This window comes from Myxocyprinus asiaticus, chromosome 26 (assembly GCF_019703515.2).
Source record: "Myxocyprinus asiaticus isolate MX2 ecotype Aquarium Trade chromosome 26, UBuf_Myxa_2, whole genome shotgun sequence".
Classification (NCBI taxonomy): domain Eukaryota; kingdom Metazoa; phylum Chordata; class Actinopteri; order Cypriniformes; family Catostomidae; genus Myxocyprinus; species Myxocyprinus asiaticus.
In genome coordinates, this window is record NC_059369.1 from 29,679,734 (window position 1) to 29,697,500 (window position 17,767).

General features: G+C 37.1%; 1 protein-coding gene across 2 annotated transcripts in view; it reads right to left on the bottom strand.

The window, feature by feature from the left end:
- Positions 1-150: 150 nt before the first annotated feature.
- LOC127416797 (signal-induced proliferation-associated 1-like protein 3) overlaps positions 151-17,767 on the bottom strand; it is a 121,552-nt gene continuing 103,935 nt past the window's right edge. For both annotated transcript variants that reach the window (XM_051656344.1, XM_051656345.1), the window contains exons 10-21: positions 17,218-17,457; positions 16,920-17,096; positions 13,523-13,644; positions 12,761-12,873; positions 11,728-12,173; positions 9,711-9,914; positions 9,435-9,597; positions 9,132-9,327; positions 8,900-9,049; positions 8,601-8,727; positions 4,397-4,478; positions 151-4,179 (exon numbers count right to left, since the gene is read on the bottom strand). In XM_051656344.1, the coding sequence (XP_051512304.1) occupies positions 4,033-4,179; positions 4,397-4,478; positions 8,601-8,727; positions 8,900-9,049; positions 9,132-9,327; positions 9,435-9,597; positions 9,711-9,914; positions 11,728-12,173; positions 12,761-12,873; positions 13,523-13,644; positions 16,920-17,096; positions 17,218-17,457 (2,167 nt within the window). In that variant the 3' untranslated portion in view covers positions 151-4,032. The remainder of the gene's footprint in view (positions 4,180-4,396; positions 4,479-8,600; positions 8,728-8,899; positions 9,050-9,131; positions 9,328-9,434; positions 9,598-9,710; positions 9,915-11,727; positions 12,174-12,760; positions 12,874-13,522; positions 13,645-16,919; positions 17,097-17,217; positions 17,458-17,767) is intronic.

Consider the following 17,767-nt stretch of genomic DNA (forward strand, 5'->3'; position numbering starts at 1 on the left):
AAAATTGTATGGGCACACAAAGACAAAATGATGCGGACAAGACTCTTATTCATTCTGAAATATTTTTAATATATTTTATATAAAATAATGAAAACATAATTTACACTTTTTAAATGTACACTCATTGATCCCCCCCCCTCCCCCCCAAAAAATAAACCTGAAAGATAGATCAGTTATCGATAGTTAATCGAGGCATTGGAGCCACTGTCTCATGCATAATGCTAATGAAAAAAGAGAAAAATGAAGACTTACAATAAGGTTAAAATAAATCATAAAATCATCTTTGTACAAGAGATCAGTCAATCAAACAAAAAAGGACAAACTAAAAAATATATATAAACTCAGTACCCTCCAATAATTTTACCAAATCTGTAATCTTGTGTTTTCACCTTGAAATTGTCTTTATGCATTAAAAAAAAAAAAAAAAAATCTAAATAAATAGTCAAAATATTACACGAAATAAACCTTCAAATATTACAGTTGGACTATATAATTTGCTATGATTTTTGAATGCGCAACACAGATGCACATAGATGTTTTCACAAGTATATTACTCATATTTAGCTTTTTAAAGAACAGAACAAATTTAATAATAATAATAAAAAATAAAAAAAACACCATCCAATTATCAAACATACAAACAGAAACGCACAAGGTGTAGATATGACACCCAGAACTGAGTGAGACACCAGAGTCTGAAGAACCTCCCACTTCACTGACAGAAAAACAGTGGGTGAAGTTCATGTAGTCACAGCAATGAGACAAATGAGCTTATCATTACAATATGATAGGCAGAAATGCATTATCAGATTGTGGAAGTCCAGGTTGATGCTGTATAACTAAAAATTCCAACATGAATTGTACATTGATTTGAATAATCTTTAAAGTGTTTATTTTTTTCATAAATTACGGTGAGACGAATCATGTTAGCTATTAGCAGTTCAAAGCTTTATAAAAAAATCACCCTATGTACAACTACACTACTAAACAGCTCTAAGGGATCCTGCAATGAATGCCAACAGTTTTTATATTTACTCATTGCATAAAAAAACAAAAAACAAAAAACAAAAACAATAATAATAATAATAATATTTGTGTTTTCTATGCTAGTTACTTTCATAGGCATGTATATGGTTGTTTTTGAGTGGGTCTGAGAACAGACATACGATTTCCACTTATAGCCAAAATGACAGAAACAACTAATACAAGTTAACCTACTGCAGCAGTGCTTTTACATTGACATTAATAAATAGTCCAGAATTAAAAGGAATACATCAGGTCAGTGAGAGGGCAGTTTGTGGGTCCTGAGAGAGGAGGAGATTTATTTTCCAGTTGGATCAGGTTAAAGGGATGAGAGTTGATATGAGTCACATCACCGGTCAAAGATAGACTCCCTGACCACTTTTAAGGCAGACATGCACAGTATAGCATGAAGTACATGATAAACCACATTAGATTCATCCTGATTGTTGTTCCAGTAACCCAACTCATACACTATAAATGGGCGAAAACAGAGGCCTCTTTAAGATTTCACAGAGCACGTAGCCAACTACAGTGTGAAGGATAAAGAGGTCTTTTACTATGTAAACTTGATGATCTGTCTAGAAGTTGAAAACAGCTATCTACTGCCAACAGTCGTTTCACCTGATAAACCTGAACTAAAAACAATACAAATAGAAAAATAGTCTGTATGGAACACAGCTAACTAGAAGTTTTTCTTAGTGTTGGCTTTGCATATATACAGTGTCTAAATTTTACAGAACAGCCCAAGTTTACACACAGTGCTATACCAAAACGATACATAAAAAGCAAATGACATTTCCTGTCACATGACTCTGTCACTTAATGACTGACTGCTGTCCATGCACAGAGGAAATTATCAAAGACTTGGGTGTAACATCACAGTTTTAGTAGCGGTTGCTGTCACTGGTCACATCTTTTCCACTACAAGGTTTGTAAGTGGAGAAGAATCTCCATCTCTTGTTTTTTTCCCCAAACACTTAATTGAAAACTAGAGATTGGTGGAGTGGAGATCTACAGAGCCATTATTGCAGTGGATTTTCAGTCTCTATAATCCCTATAGGACAGCATGTTTACAAATGCAAAAATTCTTAAGAAGTCCATTTTTGGTGAAGTCGAAATTAGCAAGTTGAAGCAAGTCTTGGTGAAACCTTTTGCAAGCACTTTGGACACTGAATCTTGTGCAGGGTATGAATTACAGATATCTGCAGTTACATTTTTACTAGTTAAAATGCTCATTCTTGATCTCAGCTATGCATTTACTACTAGTAAAATGCTAATTCTTGTTATCAGTGATGTCACAGAGATACCTATTATTGATATCAAAAATACTATAACTTCAACTAGTAAAAGCTGTAATTTTTTTATATCTGTAACTGCATTTTCACTGGTAGAATTTCACAATGATTTGTTATTCCCTCCTTAATATCTTACTAGTTCAAATACAAAATACACATAGAGCTAAGTGCTTCTTACTAGTAAAAATTATAATTTTTGGTATCATTAATTGCATCGTTACTAGTGCAAATGTCCATTCCTGACATTAAATCTTCAATTACAACTAGTAAAAATGCAAATTTTTTATATCAGTTATTTGGTTTTCACTTGTGGCAATCTTAATTCCAGATATCAATAAACTGAAGAGTACTTAAAGATATGTTAAAAAGGCTTTCATACTAGTTCCAATAACATTATAAATATCTGATATTACATCACTTTATATCAAGAATTAAAGTTTTTTTTTGTTTTTGTTTTTTTACAAGAGCAAACTTAATTACCGGTACTAATAAAAAGAAAAAATGGTATTTTCACTAGTAATTCTATTGCTGATATCAAGAATTCACATTTTAACAAGTGAAAATTGACATGTAGATATCTGTATTTCATATTCTGCACATGATTACATGTTGAAAGTAATGTCGGCTTGCAAAAGACTACCAATTTCTTTCTTTCTTTTTTTGTTTTGTTTTTGAGCAGTAGTTTGAAAGTTAACTTTGTAAAAATATGAAATCAGGTGTATTCTTCATTTTTAAAGGCTTAATGTTCACCCAAAAATGAAAATGCTGTAATCATTTACATGTTGTTTTCCATACAACGATAGTGAAAGTGGACGAGGCTGTCAGTAAATTAACTTCTGCCTAACATCTATTCCACAAAAAAGAGAAGACATTCAGGTTTGGAACAACATAAGGGTGAGTATATTATGGCAATTTTCATTTTTGGGAGACTAACCCTTTAATGTACCTGAACATGTGAGTATGTGACTCGTAATTTATACTTGATGCATATTAACTGCAAGTCAATCCCAGAGCATTGTACCTCTTCTCAAAATTTACAGTACCATGTTTTTCCTTAAAAAGCTCCAATTGCATATTGGGAAAGGTAGTTTTAACACAAGATGGCTCAAGTGTAGATTTTTTGTAGGTCTGCTTTGATGCACGTTGCTTTTTTGGATGTTGAGCTGACTGTGCAGTAAATAGGACTCTCAGATATCTAGTGTCTCTGTTTTATTGGCTCAAGAGTCGTCTTCTGACTCGTTGATTACAAAAATAAAGCTACAATGAGAAAATAGTTCCGAAAGGAATTAAATCAGAGTGCTGTTTTTGATGTGGAGCTTTTTTCAAGGTAGGACTCATTATGTGTGTTTGTTTTATTAAAATATAATTTTGTACTTTCTGTACCGGCTTTCAGTTAAAGCTTTGAAGTCTCAAGTCAACAGGCAGACCCGCATGATTCTGTCTCTCACTCCTTCACACTTTGATAAAGCCCACAGTTTTGTGTGTGGTGTCAGCTGTAAGAGAGATTGAGCTGGCAGACTTTCATTCCTCACCACTGACGTCTGCCTTAGATGAGGGTGAACAGGAGAGTGGTTGTACTGGGCAATAAGAAACTATGAATTTGATGAGCGGTTGGCACAGAATGCACCAAATCAGGCAAAATACACGTTTGCGAAGATCTGTTCTCATCTTTTTGTCTAACATGCACTCTGTTCACAAAGAGAGGGAGAGACAGTTATTTTCTCTCGGGCATGGCAGAGGATAAGAGTTTGCTAAATTTGCGCAGCTGTTCACTAGCTGAGTGAGATTCCTCTTGCAAACGTTGGTTGTTGTGCCTAAGATTGGCCATCTCTGCTAAAAGTGCTGCCTTGTCTTGTTTCTCCTGAGAGAATAAAAGGGGATGGTAGAGGAGCACAAGAAGGACAAGACAAGGTAAAAGGGAGGAGAGAAAGAGAGAAGCTTAACTGTGATGCCATCTAAAAGGCATAGTAACTGTAACATCCTTCAGTCTCATGTTTAATTTCTGAAATTTACTGTACATTTTTACTGGTCGAAATAAACCAGTCCTGCATTGGTCAGATTCCTCCAAAACTACTCACTTTTTCTAGATCATTGTTTAGCTGTTTCAGCATGACTTCCAGATGATACAGACGCCCAGACAGGTCATTAGTAGGCTCTTCACTGTAACACACGCAACGACAAACAGTGTCAGAGAGACAAAGAAAAGACCAAGTATACACCCAGTATATGGCTAGTTGATGCTTCAAGGAATGTTCCAGGTTAATAATAAAATAAAATCTTATTGATTACCACAAAAAATAATTTAGACACTTTTTGATTATTTAAAAAAGTTACAATAAAGGCACTGACAATGGAAGTGAATGGAGCTAGTCCATTAATATTACAATACACACTTTCAAAAGTATAGCCACAACATATAAACTTAGTATTATCAAATTATTTTTGATTATACAGCATTTTTAATCGGCATTAAGTTGTAATGTTGGATATAACTTTTCACAGAAAAGTTTAGTAACTAAAATCATGTTAACATTTTTGACTGAAATCAAATTTTTTCTTTAATAAAACTGTTTTCCTTTATCTGATGGGTACGAAACTTGGTGACTTTTCCTCCATTTGCTATCTGAACATGCAAAAAAAAATTTTGAGTTGATTCGACTAGTCCAAAAAAGTCACACTTGTTTTGTTCCCGGTCAAAAGTGACTTCCATAGGAAATGAATGGGAAATGAATTGTTTTTATTATTTGTCATATCAAATCTAAATCAGCCATAATGTAGAAAAAACATCTACAGAAATAAAGGGGTGAAACTATAAAACAAAAAGTGTGCAAAACATACACACCCACAAAACTGAACTAGTCAGATTATAACCAGTAGCGGTTTTAACCACCATGCAAACCACGCAATTGCGTGGGGCGCCGGACATCGGGGGGCCCTGGCCCAGTAGGAGAACGCTGCAAAAACTGCTTGAGGGGTGGCATGTCACATATTGTTCTGTTGTCATGCGCGAATACACTGTTGTCAGTGCTCTCAGAGCTGTTCATGTTAGAGGTCCACAGGATTGGGTCAGTTTTTCAAGTAGGACATTAAGTAGGGTTTGTAATTTATGAAAAAAATATACAGGCCTTCCGAACTTGTTTCGTCCACGTGCTCTCACTCACAGATACGTGCGAATGGATGAGTTAGGGGCCGTTCATACCGAACGTGTTTTTTGCCCACGTCTGCTCTGTTTTTCCATTGTTTTCCTATGTAAACATGCACTGGATGAACGTCCATGCCCGCTGCACTGCGTCTCGCTGTTTCTTCAGTGTCTCACAGGACCGGCACGTTTTTAGACACAGTGTCAAAAGTTAAAAAGAACTTCAGGTCTCAAAAACGCATGTTGAGACACCTGTGTTCTGTTTCATTCCTTGCACTGCCTCTAGATTGTTTTTTTAGCGCATGTGTCACAAAGATTTAACGTTCTCAAAGAGGTGACTGTTACAATGTTTAACATTATTCCAGATTGTTCTGCAACAAGCAAAGTTTCAGCGCTTTCAGCAATGTTTTTTTTCCTTCTGCTCTAGTGTGCTGAGGGGCTGCCGTGCCTTGTATGTCTACTGTTACAATACTGTAACGAATGTTGCCAACGATGCTAACATAAAATACAGCCTTTTGCAACATGTTGAACAATACACTGCAGCATCAGAATATAAGGTCCTGGTGAAAGTAAATTAAATAAGACAGAAATATATTACTATTGTATACAACAAATCCTCAAATTAATAATAATAATAATACTGTATCATATTATAATGACAAACTGGACAACAATAAATTATTGTTGGCTTATAATAATAATAAATAAAAACTGAATTCCAAAATGTTAGCGAGTGTAGTAGGTTTTACACACCCTGTTCATAAAAAGAGTGTTTTGTAAAAATATATGCAGGTAAATATTTTTTTTATTTTTATCACTGTATTGTGGAAAACTGGAAAACATGCATTAATTAACTTTAACTAGATTTTTATGTTTCAGTAAACATTTTGAATGTACTTGGCTACAACGGCTAATACGATGAATTTAAAATTATGATTTAAAATCAATTTTATGTAATTTTTTAAGCAAAATTTTTTGAAATGGGGCTCCAGGTTGATCGGTTGCTTGGGGCCTCAGAAATCGTAAACCCGCCCCTGACTATAGAAAAAAAATTCAAAAAAATCAATTTGCCCATTCATGTTCATTTTCTTGACATTTTTATTGAATTACTTTGAGTTGTTAAATTTTGATGTTTTGGTGAAATAAATGATAGGTAACAAAATTATTACTATGTCTTCTCTTTGTAACATACCATGTTCAGGGTTGACTGTATAATAATGTGTCATTACTGCAAAAACTGAAAAAAAAAAAAAAAAAAAAAAAAACTCAAACAAACCACAAAAATACAGGTAAATAAAAGTAAAAAATACAAATAAAAATAAGGTCTAAATACCAAAAATCCCACCCAAAATGCACAACTTAAGTGCTTTTACCAGACTGAAATTAGAGTTGTTACACTTCTTTCATAACAATTAAAAAAATTACACGTTTATTGTTTCCGGTCAAATCTGACTGGGAACAACACGAGTGTGATTCTGCAATGAAGGAAGCATGAGGGTAAACCAACAAAAAAGATTTTAGGTTAAAATGTATATGAATCAATAAGGGAAACTGTATATCTTACTGTATATCTTAACTGTTCACCATTTCTTAAAAGTTTATAATCATTTTTAATCATCTTTCTGCATTCACATGTTCATTTTAATAGGTCCTGCAGTGTGACATTGTAATTTTTACTAGTGCCCGACCAATATATCGGTCGGCCGATATTAGCCTTTCACCAATATATCGGTATCGGCGTATATTTTACCGATATGAAAACTTTTTTTCAGAACATATAATGCAGAAAACAATGCTTAGATTGGTGTCATTACGTAGTTTGTCCAGCAGAGTGTGCTCTGACTACATTGTTTACAGAGCTGAACTGACGGTGGCTCTGCAGACAGGGCGGAGTTCAGCGGTGTGTCGGTAAGTTGCAAACTAGCTTGTGAAATACAGACTGGAAAGTTAATAAACAATGACCCCATCATTTCCCCTTTTCAATATAACTAATATAACTTTAACCTTGTCCCTGACAACCTTGTCCCTGACAACCATGTCACTCATGTCTGTTTGCTGTTAGCCAGCTATAGTTTGTCAGTGCAGTCAGTAATGTAGCAGATTGAAAGGTAAACATCAGAGCATCTTTTTGCAGCTCAGCAGACATCGGTGCGGTGGTGGATTTTGTCTACTGAGTGTTGATTTCACGCTACGTTGTTACCTAGTTGGTGAGACAAAAAGCTGGAAAGTAAAATAAACAATGTCCGTCTTTTACTCTCCGTGACAATGAGCTTATAGCTAACTAGCTAATCACGTAGCTACTTTCATTGTTGTCAGCTGAGTGGAAGCTAACGAGTAAACATGTATTTACCAAACTGTTCAGGATTCACAGTTTGGTACCCCCTTCAACCGAACAATTCCAGTCGTTGCATTTATAAAATGTAATATTTAAAAGTCTGGTTTTCCACCGTTGAAAGTTTCCCCTGAACTTGTATAGCAGAACATGGTGTAACACTGCTGCCGCTGTTTATCTCTTGACTCGACAGTATTAATATAGTCAGCATCTGACTGATACTAAACAGTAATACTGATGTTTATTTAGCTATTTATTGTATTTTTATTTATTCTTTATTTAAATGGTCAGCAATTGACTTATACTAAACATACAGTACTGATGTTTTAAGCTATTTATTGTATTTTTATTTATTCTTTATTTTTTTCAGTGTTCATTTCTAGAATTTGTTGACAATGTATTATAATAATAATGTCAAATATTCTTTGACAAAAATATTTGTTTAACAAAGCAGCCTTCTGAGTACCTTTGCATAATCATATTGGTGCAAAATCAGTGAAAAATCCACATAGAAAAGGTCTGTTTTCATTCTAGCTCAAAAATGATCTATATCGGCCACCATATCAGTAATCGGTGAATTTTCCCTCTCTAAAATCGGTATCGGTCTCAAGAATCCCATATCGGTCGGGCTCTAATTTTTACAGTACAAATATTCCATGTTGTCTCAATTAATATGTGCTGATAAAAGCTACATGCATAATAATTACAAAAAATATGAAAATGCAGTTTAATATAGTTTTAGATAGAATATAGCATGTCACAACACAGGACATGTCAACTACCCATATGTGTTTGTGTCAGTGAGTTGTACCTGCTGAAAGTAGGAGTGGTGCGGGGAGTTTGTGGTGTGTGGAAATGCACCGGGCTGATGACGGGCCTCAACTCACTGACGCCAGCGTGAGACTCAGACAATGAGAATAAAGAAACAGCTCTTTGCACTGTAATTAATCACACAAACATACAGTAGTTTATCACTCAGATAATTAGTATGATGAATCACTTATAGTTGTCTCTGTACATCAAACTGGAAGAGTAGAAAGTATTTTAACATTAAATTTTTTTTTACACATCTCAGCTTTAAGTATCTCAATTTGACGCTCACACACATACCTTCATAAGCTTTGGCTGCATTGACAAGGCTGGACCACTCCAGGCCACAGGCAGTGTCAGGGAGGGGCATGAGTCCAGGGTCCAGTCTTCTGAGAGGTGGCACCTTATCCCTCACCTCAGTTAGAGACAACTCTGATGCAGATAACGGTACTAAAAAGACAGACAATTCAATTGCTATTAGCAGAAAGCAGTGAAAGCACGCAAATCACTATGACTAGTAAGTGACACCAACCTTTCTTACTGGGCATGAGGGCCCCATGGTTGTTGTTGTTGTGGCCATGGCGACGGGTAGGCAGCGTGCAGGTGAAGAGAAGATCACTGGGTGGGACCTGTCCTTCAAAGTGAGGCGTGCTTGCATAACTAGCATCTCTCCGTCCACTACACAGACTCTCATCTGAGAAAGTGCGTTGCAGGGTCCGATGAGGAGACTGTAGAGTCAGCACAAACACACAAATGAATATGAACTGAATTTGATTGACTGCCATGCGTACAAGCAGGGTTTTGTATTCTTTTTGTCTACGCAGCGTGTGCTCACCGCATCCCGCGATGATGTCTCTGCAGGGTTGTCCATGATGATGAGCTTTTTCAAGTCGTCCTCAATGGTGCTCTTGTGAGATCTGCGTGGAGAGCGCAGGTCCCTCAGAGAGGCTCGTAATCGGGGCTGTCCAAACACGTTCTTACTATTCATATCCACCTGCCTGAATGCACAAACATTTGTCAGAAATCACGAACAAGATTCAAAGTGCCCCCTATGGTCTCTGAAGAGGTACCCCTGGCTTAGGTTCATCTTTACACACACAAACACACTCACTTGCTGCTGTTGCTGTCAGTGTTGGTGGTCGATGCAGTGCTGTTCTCCTGTTGCCATGCACTATGCTTGCTTTTACTAAGGGACTTGGGGGCGGAGCTTGACAGCTGGGTGGAGCCTGATGTGGGTGTGACTGTTGAAGCTCTGAAAGGCCGGGGTTTATCAGCCATAGCAGGGGTCTTATACCCTTGAGGGGTATAGCAGGCCCTAACCCCCCCACACACACAAATACATATGCAGATATGTGCCAGTTGGTCACAGGATTATATAGAATTATAAATACTTTTTGTTATTGCAAAATGAGCCTCTGCTGCTTATAATATGGCATAGCTACAGGGATAACAGGGTAAGCACAATTAATAAACCTATATTTTATTCAATGATTTCAAAAGCTGTATAAGACCTATTTACACCAAGAGCGAATATTAAGCACCAACAAGATTTTGAATTAAAACAATGCATTATTATGGGCCTATTCATTTCCTGGCTGTAAATCTGACCAACAACAGGCCATGGTTTTATTTTATTTTTTGGTGCAAAAAACATCACTGACCAATAAGAGGTGCTTTTGGGTCATGTGTCTGGAACACGTATTCTGGATAGATTGTTACCAGTAACTCTGACATTCTGGTCTTAGAGCATATGGAACATAAAAAAAGCTATAACAGTACTAACAAATAACAGAAATAAAATTAACAGTAACAAAGTGGTGCAAAAAGAAATTGTGAATCACCATTGCACTGTATTAAAGCAAGTAAAATGTGTATATTTGTATCAGATGGCTTGCTTCTGGCTGGTTTTGCTTTAAAACGTGTCAAGTCTGTTTTTGTCAGATATTGCATTAAAGTGAGTAATACCTGTATTGTCAGACAGGTTGTAATTTGCATTGGAATTAGTAATGTTTGTACTAACAGATGCATTGCATTAAAGCATGCAAATGACTCAAGTACTTTTTTGTTTTGGTCTTGGTGTAACTAGACCTTTTGTCAGCAATTTGTTTGTTTTTTGTTCTTTCTGGGGACAGGCCTTAAAGGGATAGTTCACCCCCAAAAAAAATTCTCTCATCATTTACTCACCCTAATTCCATTCCAGGTGTATATGACTTTCTTTAGCAAATGGATGGACTTTTGAAGCTCCAAAAATCACAGACAGTCAGCATAAATGTCATCCAAACGAGTCCAGCTGTTAAATTAATGTCTTCTAAAGCAACACGATCACTTTTGGTGCAAAAAGATAAATATTAAAAGTACTTTTTAAACTATAAATCATAGCTTCCGGTCAACAGCAGTACGCGCGATTGACATAATCGGGTTGGTATGTTCACACGGCTGTCGCACATGCGACACCCAGAAGAGCAGCACTGTTTACAACTGAGCAGGAGCAACGCTGTACAGAGGCTTTGTTGGTTTTGGTTTAGATATGTATTTGTATCTGTTTGTTTACTGACAATGGTGCGTTTGTGTGCTTATCCTGGATGTATCAACCAATAGAAAAACGTGAGATTACATCCGTAACATGCCAACGTGAATACGTCACACGAGAGACAGCGTGAACCTTCTGTGACGTGAACGTGCATACTGCTGTTAACCGGACGGTATGATTTCTAGTTAAAAAGTACATAAATATTGATCTTTTTTGCACCAAAATCAATCGCTTTAGAAGACATTCATTTAACCGCTGGAGTCGTATCGATGACGTTTATGCTAACTGCCTGTGATTTTTGAAGTTTCAAAATCACCATCTACTTGCATTTTAAGGACCTACTAAGCAGAGATATTTTTCTTCAAATGTGTTCTGGTGAAGAAGTCATACACACCTGGGATGGGATGAGGGTAAGTAAATGATGAGAGAATTTTTATTTTTGGGTGAACTAACCCTTTAAGCCCATGCCATGTTTATATAGGTTATTCTGTTCAAGAGCTATACAGTACATCTATCGTTGCTGTTTGTTGTTTATGTTGCTTTGCTATGTTTGAGAAGCTCAATATTTTTCAAGTTACAATAAAAAAGACTTCCATACCTTGGTTTGAAGCTGTCTGCATTGGTGGATCCCGGAGGGGGGAACGTGCGTGTGCGATAGTTCTTGGTTTGACTGGCTAAGGCAGGAATGATGGGCGACGACTCTCTGCGATGACCCTCCCCTGCACTCCTCCCTCCTGTTCCTGACAGCTCCTGCAGGCCGCTGTACGTAGCAGAGCTATGCAGCAGTTTATGTGGAGTTCCTGCATGACTGCGGCTGGGCTTGGCTCCTGTAGTATTGGGGCTGGGTGTGTAGAGAGATGCATCAATGCCACTGTCACTGGACCCTCCTTTGCCCATTAGGTCAGGGTCAGGGTCTGAGGGGTCACTCAGCGCACCGGAAACCCCACCTCCTACCCCGTCAAACCAGCGCTCATCACTGTGACTGCTGGAAGCATTGCTGGAGAGGGTGTTACTGCTAGAGTGACTGGAGTAGTGTGCCTCACCCTGAGAGAGAGCAGAACAGGTGGAAAAAAGAGAGAGAGAGTTATGTCAAATGTACTGACCAATTCATACCTCAGCAATTGTTACCGTCCACAATATTATAAAGATTCTGATATTTTTTTCTAATGTAAGTTTATGGACGTTCTGTGTGTTTGGATAGTTTTAAATGGAATTGTAGAAAAATATCCAAAAACATAGTAAACCTTAAAATAGTGACACAAGGAACCCACAGATAATACATACCAAGTGTCTTTCCTTATCTCAAACGAACATGTATAACATATGTAAGGATTTATTGTTTATTTATTGTTATTTGATTGTCATTCTCAAGTCTTTGCAGTTTTTAATCATGTTACTGTATAATGTAACAATTTCCATATGAATAAAAATGCTTTGGAATGCCACACATTATTCCAGCCCATCTAACAATAACATCCATTCAATTTATGAGCACAGTTTACTGAAAATCATGCTGTTCATGGCAATCTCCCAATCATTACTATGGGATGCACTTTAAAGCTTGTCTGAGCAAACGGACAAGATTAACCAAGGTGTAGGACCGTAGCATTTTCCTTGGGATGACTTCTCACCTTTGAGTGGCGGTTTGGAGAGTCCTTTCCTTGGATGTCCTGTCGGGCCTGTCTTCTCTGAGCTGAGCCCACAGAGACACCTCGTGATGAGGCAGGGACATGCCACGTGGGCTCTGTTTAACAGCCACACAAATACAAAGCGGTATGGGTGTTTGATACACTTCATTGCGCTTGGCAATCAGAATCTATCAGAGTCTGACCATCAATCAGTCAGTATAAACCAGACAATCACCATAATCTCACAGCCTCTGATCACCAATGGTTTTTATAAAGCAGTGGTTCTCAACTGGTTTTGCTTAAGGACCCGAAACAATTTTGCAATAGACATCAAGTGGTTATCCAATGCAGTCCCACAATTTTTTAGTGTACAAAACTAAGGAAAAATGTCCTTGAAATAAAAAAATGGATAGAGCCAGAAACTATGTTTATCCTCGCTGCAAGTGAACTGTATTTTACTGCATATGTAGTCTGCTTTCTTTTACTTTACATATTCTTATTTATTTACTTGTTTAATTTTTTGTGATTTTCGAAAATGAGGTCATGTCATGCAACCTGTCCAAGTTGGCCTGTACATAGGCTGGCTAGCTTCTACCAAGTGACACCTAGTTTAATAGTTGAGAACCACTTGGATCCTGTGTTCAGTGTTTAACCAACAGAGGGCAGTGTTCACAAAGGTTTCAGCAGTTTGTGTTTTCAGCAGGACTGGCGTTCCATAAATGATTTTGTTTATGTGTTGTCCACAAAAATGTTGTGTTTGTTTACCTGACTTATTGCGCTCCATTGTACTCTCTTGGCTAGTGAAGCCAGATGAAGATTCTCCACTCGAGACATCAACAGTAACATGAGGGTCAAACGGCTGGAGAGAACGTTGGACTGATCCAAACCTAGACACACACACAAAACAAAATATTAACATTTGATATTGAATACATGCCGAATAACTCAAATCAAATAAGCAGCAACTAACTCCAACAAGAGCATGACAACAGCTTCCCTGTCCTGAGAAATCACACCTGGACAATAAATGTTCAGGGGAGCAGCCCAGAATTTTATCTAATCAGAAAACTAGCCGATCAGAAATTCTTTCTCTCCATTCTGTCACTGTTTTCGTCCATCTGTTTGTATTGTCTATTTCACTGTGGTTTATATTTTGTACCATGTACCATCTTTACACCATACTTAAAGGGATAGTTCACCCAAAAATGAAAATTCTCTCATCATTTACTCACTCTCATGCCATCCCAGATGTGAATAACTTTCTTTCTTCCGCTGAACATAAATAAAGATTTTTAGAAGAATATCTCTGCTCTGAAGGTCCATACAATGTAAGTGAATGGTGGCCAGAAGTTTGAAGAATGAACATAAGAAATTCATAAGACTCCAGTTGTAAATTCATATCTGAAGCGATATGATAGGTGTGGGTAAGAAACAGTCCTTTTGTTTTTGGGTGAGCCACATTCTTTGTGCATATCGCCACCTACTGGTTGGGGCTGGTCAAAGGTGGAGATTTATGGTAAAAAAAAAAGGACTTAAATATTGATCAGTTTTTTACCTGCACCTAACAAATCGCTTAAGAAGATATAGATTTAACCACTGCAGTCTTATGGATTACTTTTATGCAGCCTTTATGTGATTTTTGAAGATTCAAAGTCCACCAATAAATTGCATTTAAAGGACCATTTTTTTAAATGTATTTTTTTGGAATAAAAATATTCATTTCTGTTCTGCAGAGGAAAGAAAGTCATACACATCTGGCATGGCATGAGCATGACTAAAAGCTGAGAAAATTTTTATTTTTGTGTGAACTATCCCTTTAAAAAAACAGAAAGAAAGAAATGCTTTCTGCCTGTAAATCATTTTGTGCATTCAGGTTGACTGACATGCAAGGTTTTGGAGAAAGGGTGTGTGTTTAAATGGCAGAAGTTAGAAAAACCTTTAGAAAACACTTTTGCACCATAAAGTCACTGAGTGTCATTTGTAAAATCAGTTTGCCTCACAGCATACACAAGACACACAGAATCCCGAGTTTGTTGCAAGCTAAGTGCGTTGTCACTTGTCACCCTGTTGATTTGAGCAGTGATGTACGGGTGGATCTGATGGGACTATTAATAGCACTCATTACCACATCCCGCAGATTCACCAGCACAAATACAGTCAGTATGATATGTTAACAGACTAACAGTATCACAACAACTCTTCATTACACTCTAATACAGCTTTAATCTCCCATCACATGCAAAAAAAAAAAAAAAAAAGAAAAGAAAAAAAGAACATTACAGACTTACCGAACAAAAGTCTTTGAAATATGGGAACACAATCAGAAGAATTGTTATACTGAGAAAGCTTGTTCTGAGCTCCATAAATATTTGGGGATGGTGTTTTGAAGGGATAAGCACTAATTAAGAGCAAAAACAGGATATGATCTTATCATTGCATTAACTATAAATAATGTGATTGGGAAATGTAAAAGGGTAAAAACAGTGTCTCATTCAAACACACACACACATTTGCTTTTGTGTTTTTAATCATACAAAGAGACACATACATTACAAGTTTCTCTGGTTGAACGGGGCAGCCAACAAGCAAACATGCACAAAGCACACACAAAATAGATCTAAGAGCACTGAAAGGCTGCCTGTACATGCCTCGACCTTTGCTTTATACACATACACAAATACACAATGTGCCTGTGAGCCTGAAGGGTGAATTAGAACCGCATGTTTAGCTGATACATGTCTCAACACCAGCCTCTCATTAACCAAAAATCACACCCCCTCATGATGATAAACAGCGCCTGAAGACATTCATTTATATGGTCATAGCTTCTTTCGGGTCACAGTTTCCATAAGGGCTGGGCAATTTATTGAAGGGATAATATATTGTATTATAACATTATATTGTTGGCGATATAAGTTTAACCAACATTGTGAATATTGAAATTTTAATGTGCCCACTCCTCGTGTCACAACTCATTAATATTAGAGCGCTTAAGATATTTTAATACCATCTCTGATAGAAAATATGTCAATAGAGTTGGAAAGTTTAATTCAAGCTCTTTAGAACTGTGTATTTCAGAGATTTGGTTTAAAACACTAATTCAACTAATTGTTTGCGTCATTACTTACAAATGTTTAAGGGATAGTTCACCCACAAATTCTGTCATTATTTACTCACCCTGATGCCATCCCAGATGTTTATGACTTTCTTTCTTCTGCAGAACACAAACAAAGATTTTTAGAAGAATATCTCAGCTCTGTAGTTCCATACAATGCAAGTGAATGGTTGCCAGAATTTTGAAGCTACAAAAAGCACAAAGGCAGTATAAAAGTAATCCATATGACTGCAGTGGTTAAATCCATGTCTTCAGAAGCAAAGTAACAAATCAATATTTAAGTCCTTTTTAACTGTAAACCTCCACCTTTGGCCAGCCCCAACCAGTAGGTGACAATATGCACGAAAAATGCAAATCGGCAAAAAACATAAGAAGAATGTGGAAGTGAGAGTGGAGATTTACAGTAAAAATGACTTAAATATTGATCTGTTGATCACCCACACCTGTTATATCGCTTCTGATTATATGGATTTAACAACTGGAGTCTTTTGGATACATTTTATGCTGCATTTATGTGCTTTTTGGAGCTTCAAAATTCTGGCCACTATTCACTTGCATTGAATGGAGATATTCTTCTAAAAATCTTTGTTTGTGTTCTGCAGAAGAAAGAAAGTCATAGACATCTGTTCTGGTAATTATTAATAGATTAATATGGCTGTTTATTACTACGTATTGTTTATATTGGTGTATATAATAACATTTATTAAATATTAAATAACAGTGTGGAAAACGTGCATTATTTCAAATTTTTTTTCTTTTTTTTTTTGCATTAAACATTTTTAATTTACTCCTAATAATATCATAATAACGGTTCCTCTGATTAAAATAAGAGCACTAATTTTTTTTAAATATATGTTGAATATCATCACGATACTGATAAAGGTTGAGATTTATCCAACTAGTAGCTTTAGCTCGTTCACCCAGCCCTAGTTTTCAATGTATGGCTCACCTATGTGGATCAAGTTGTGTGTGAAATTTAAATTTTTTCATTCCTGTGATATAATGGACAGGTGCTACAAAAGAATGAGCAATCTGACCAGTACTGACCTGTCTGGAGAGGGTTTATAGCGTACAAATGGTCCGCTGAGTCCCGGCACCCCCAGTGCGGTGGAGCTGAACCCAGAGCTTGGACTGGAGAAACTAGCCGAAGGGTTTCTGTACACCAACCCTCTGTCCCCACCAACGGGAGACACACTATAATGGTTCTCTGGGTAACTGACAGGCCTGTAGGAGGAGACGGAAATAGCTAGTTAGAAGCACAACAAGCAAGGAGCCTGAATCCAAAATATTTGACCAATAGTTGCCATTTTTATGTAACCGAGATTTCAACCATATGCAGTGATACCTTTTAGCAGAGATGTGTTGAGGCTCTCTGAAGGGGACGGGGACCAGAGCTTTGAGTGTACGGCTGGGGACCGCTGGTGGGGCTCCACTGGGAGTCCAGTGCTGGGCGGAGCTGTGTGTACCAGGGGGGCTGTCCCAGCACCATATTGGGGTTCGTTGTCCACTGCGATACCCTGCAGCCACTTGCTCTGCTTCTCCCTTCTGCTCCATCATTTTCATCTCGTACTCCTCCGTGCAGCCTCTACAAACACAAGAAAACAGATCAATGATTAATATTTGAATAAATATGTAATAATCAGTGACATGTGGTGGACTTCTGAAATTAGGAGGTTTGGGGTTTTTAGTACAATGTAAATTCATATATACAATACGAATACATCACATTCATGGCACACTTTAGCTTCCTTCCTCGGAAACTTTATTTGCTGATGTTGAACTGCTTTTTGATCCCATATTCTGAAATACTTCTCATTTTATCCTTTGCACTGTCATTTATGATCTCATCAGTGAAAACGCTCCTGCTAAATATCTTCAAGTCATCAGTTCAATGT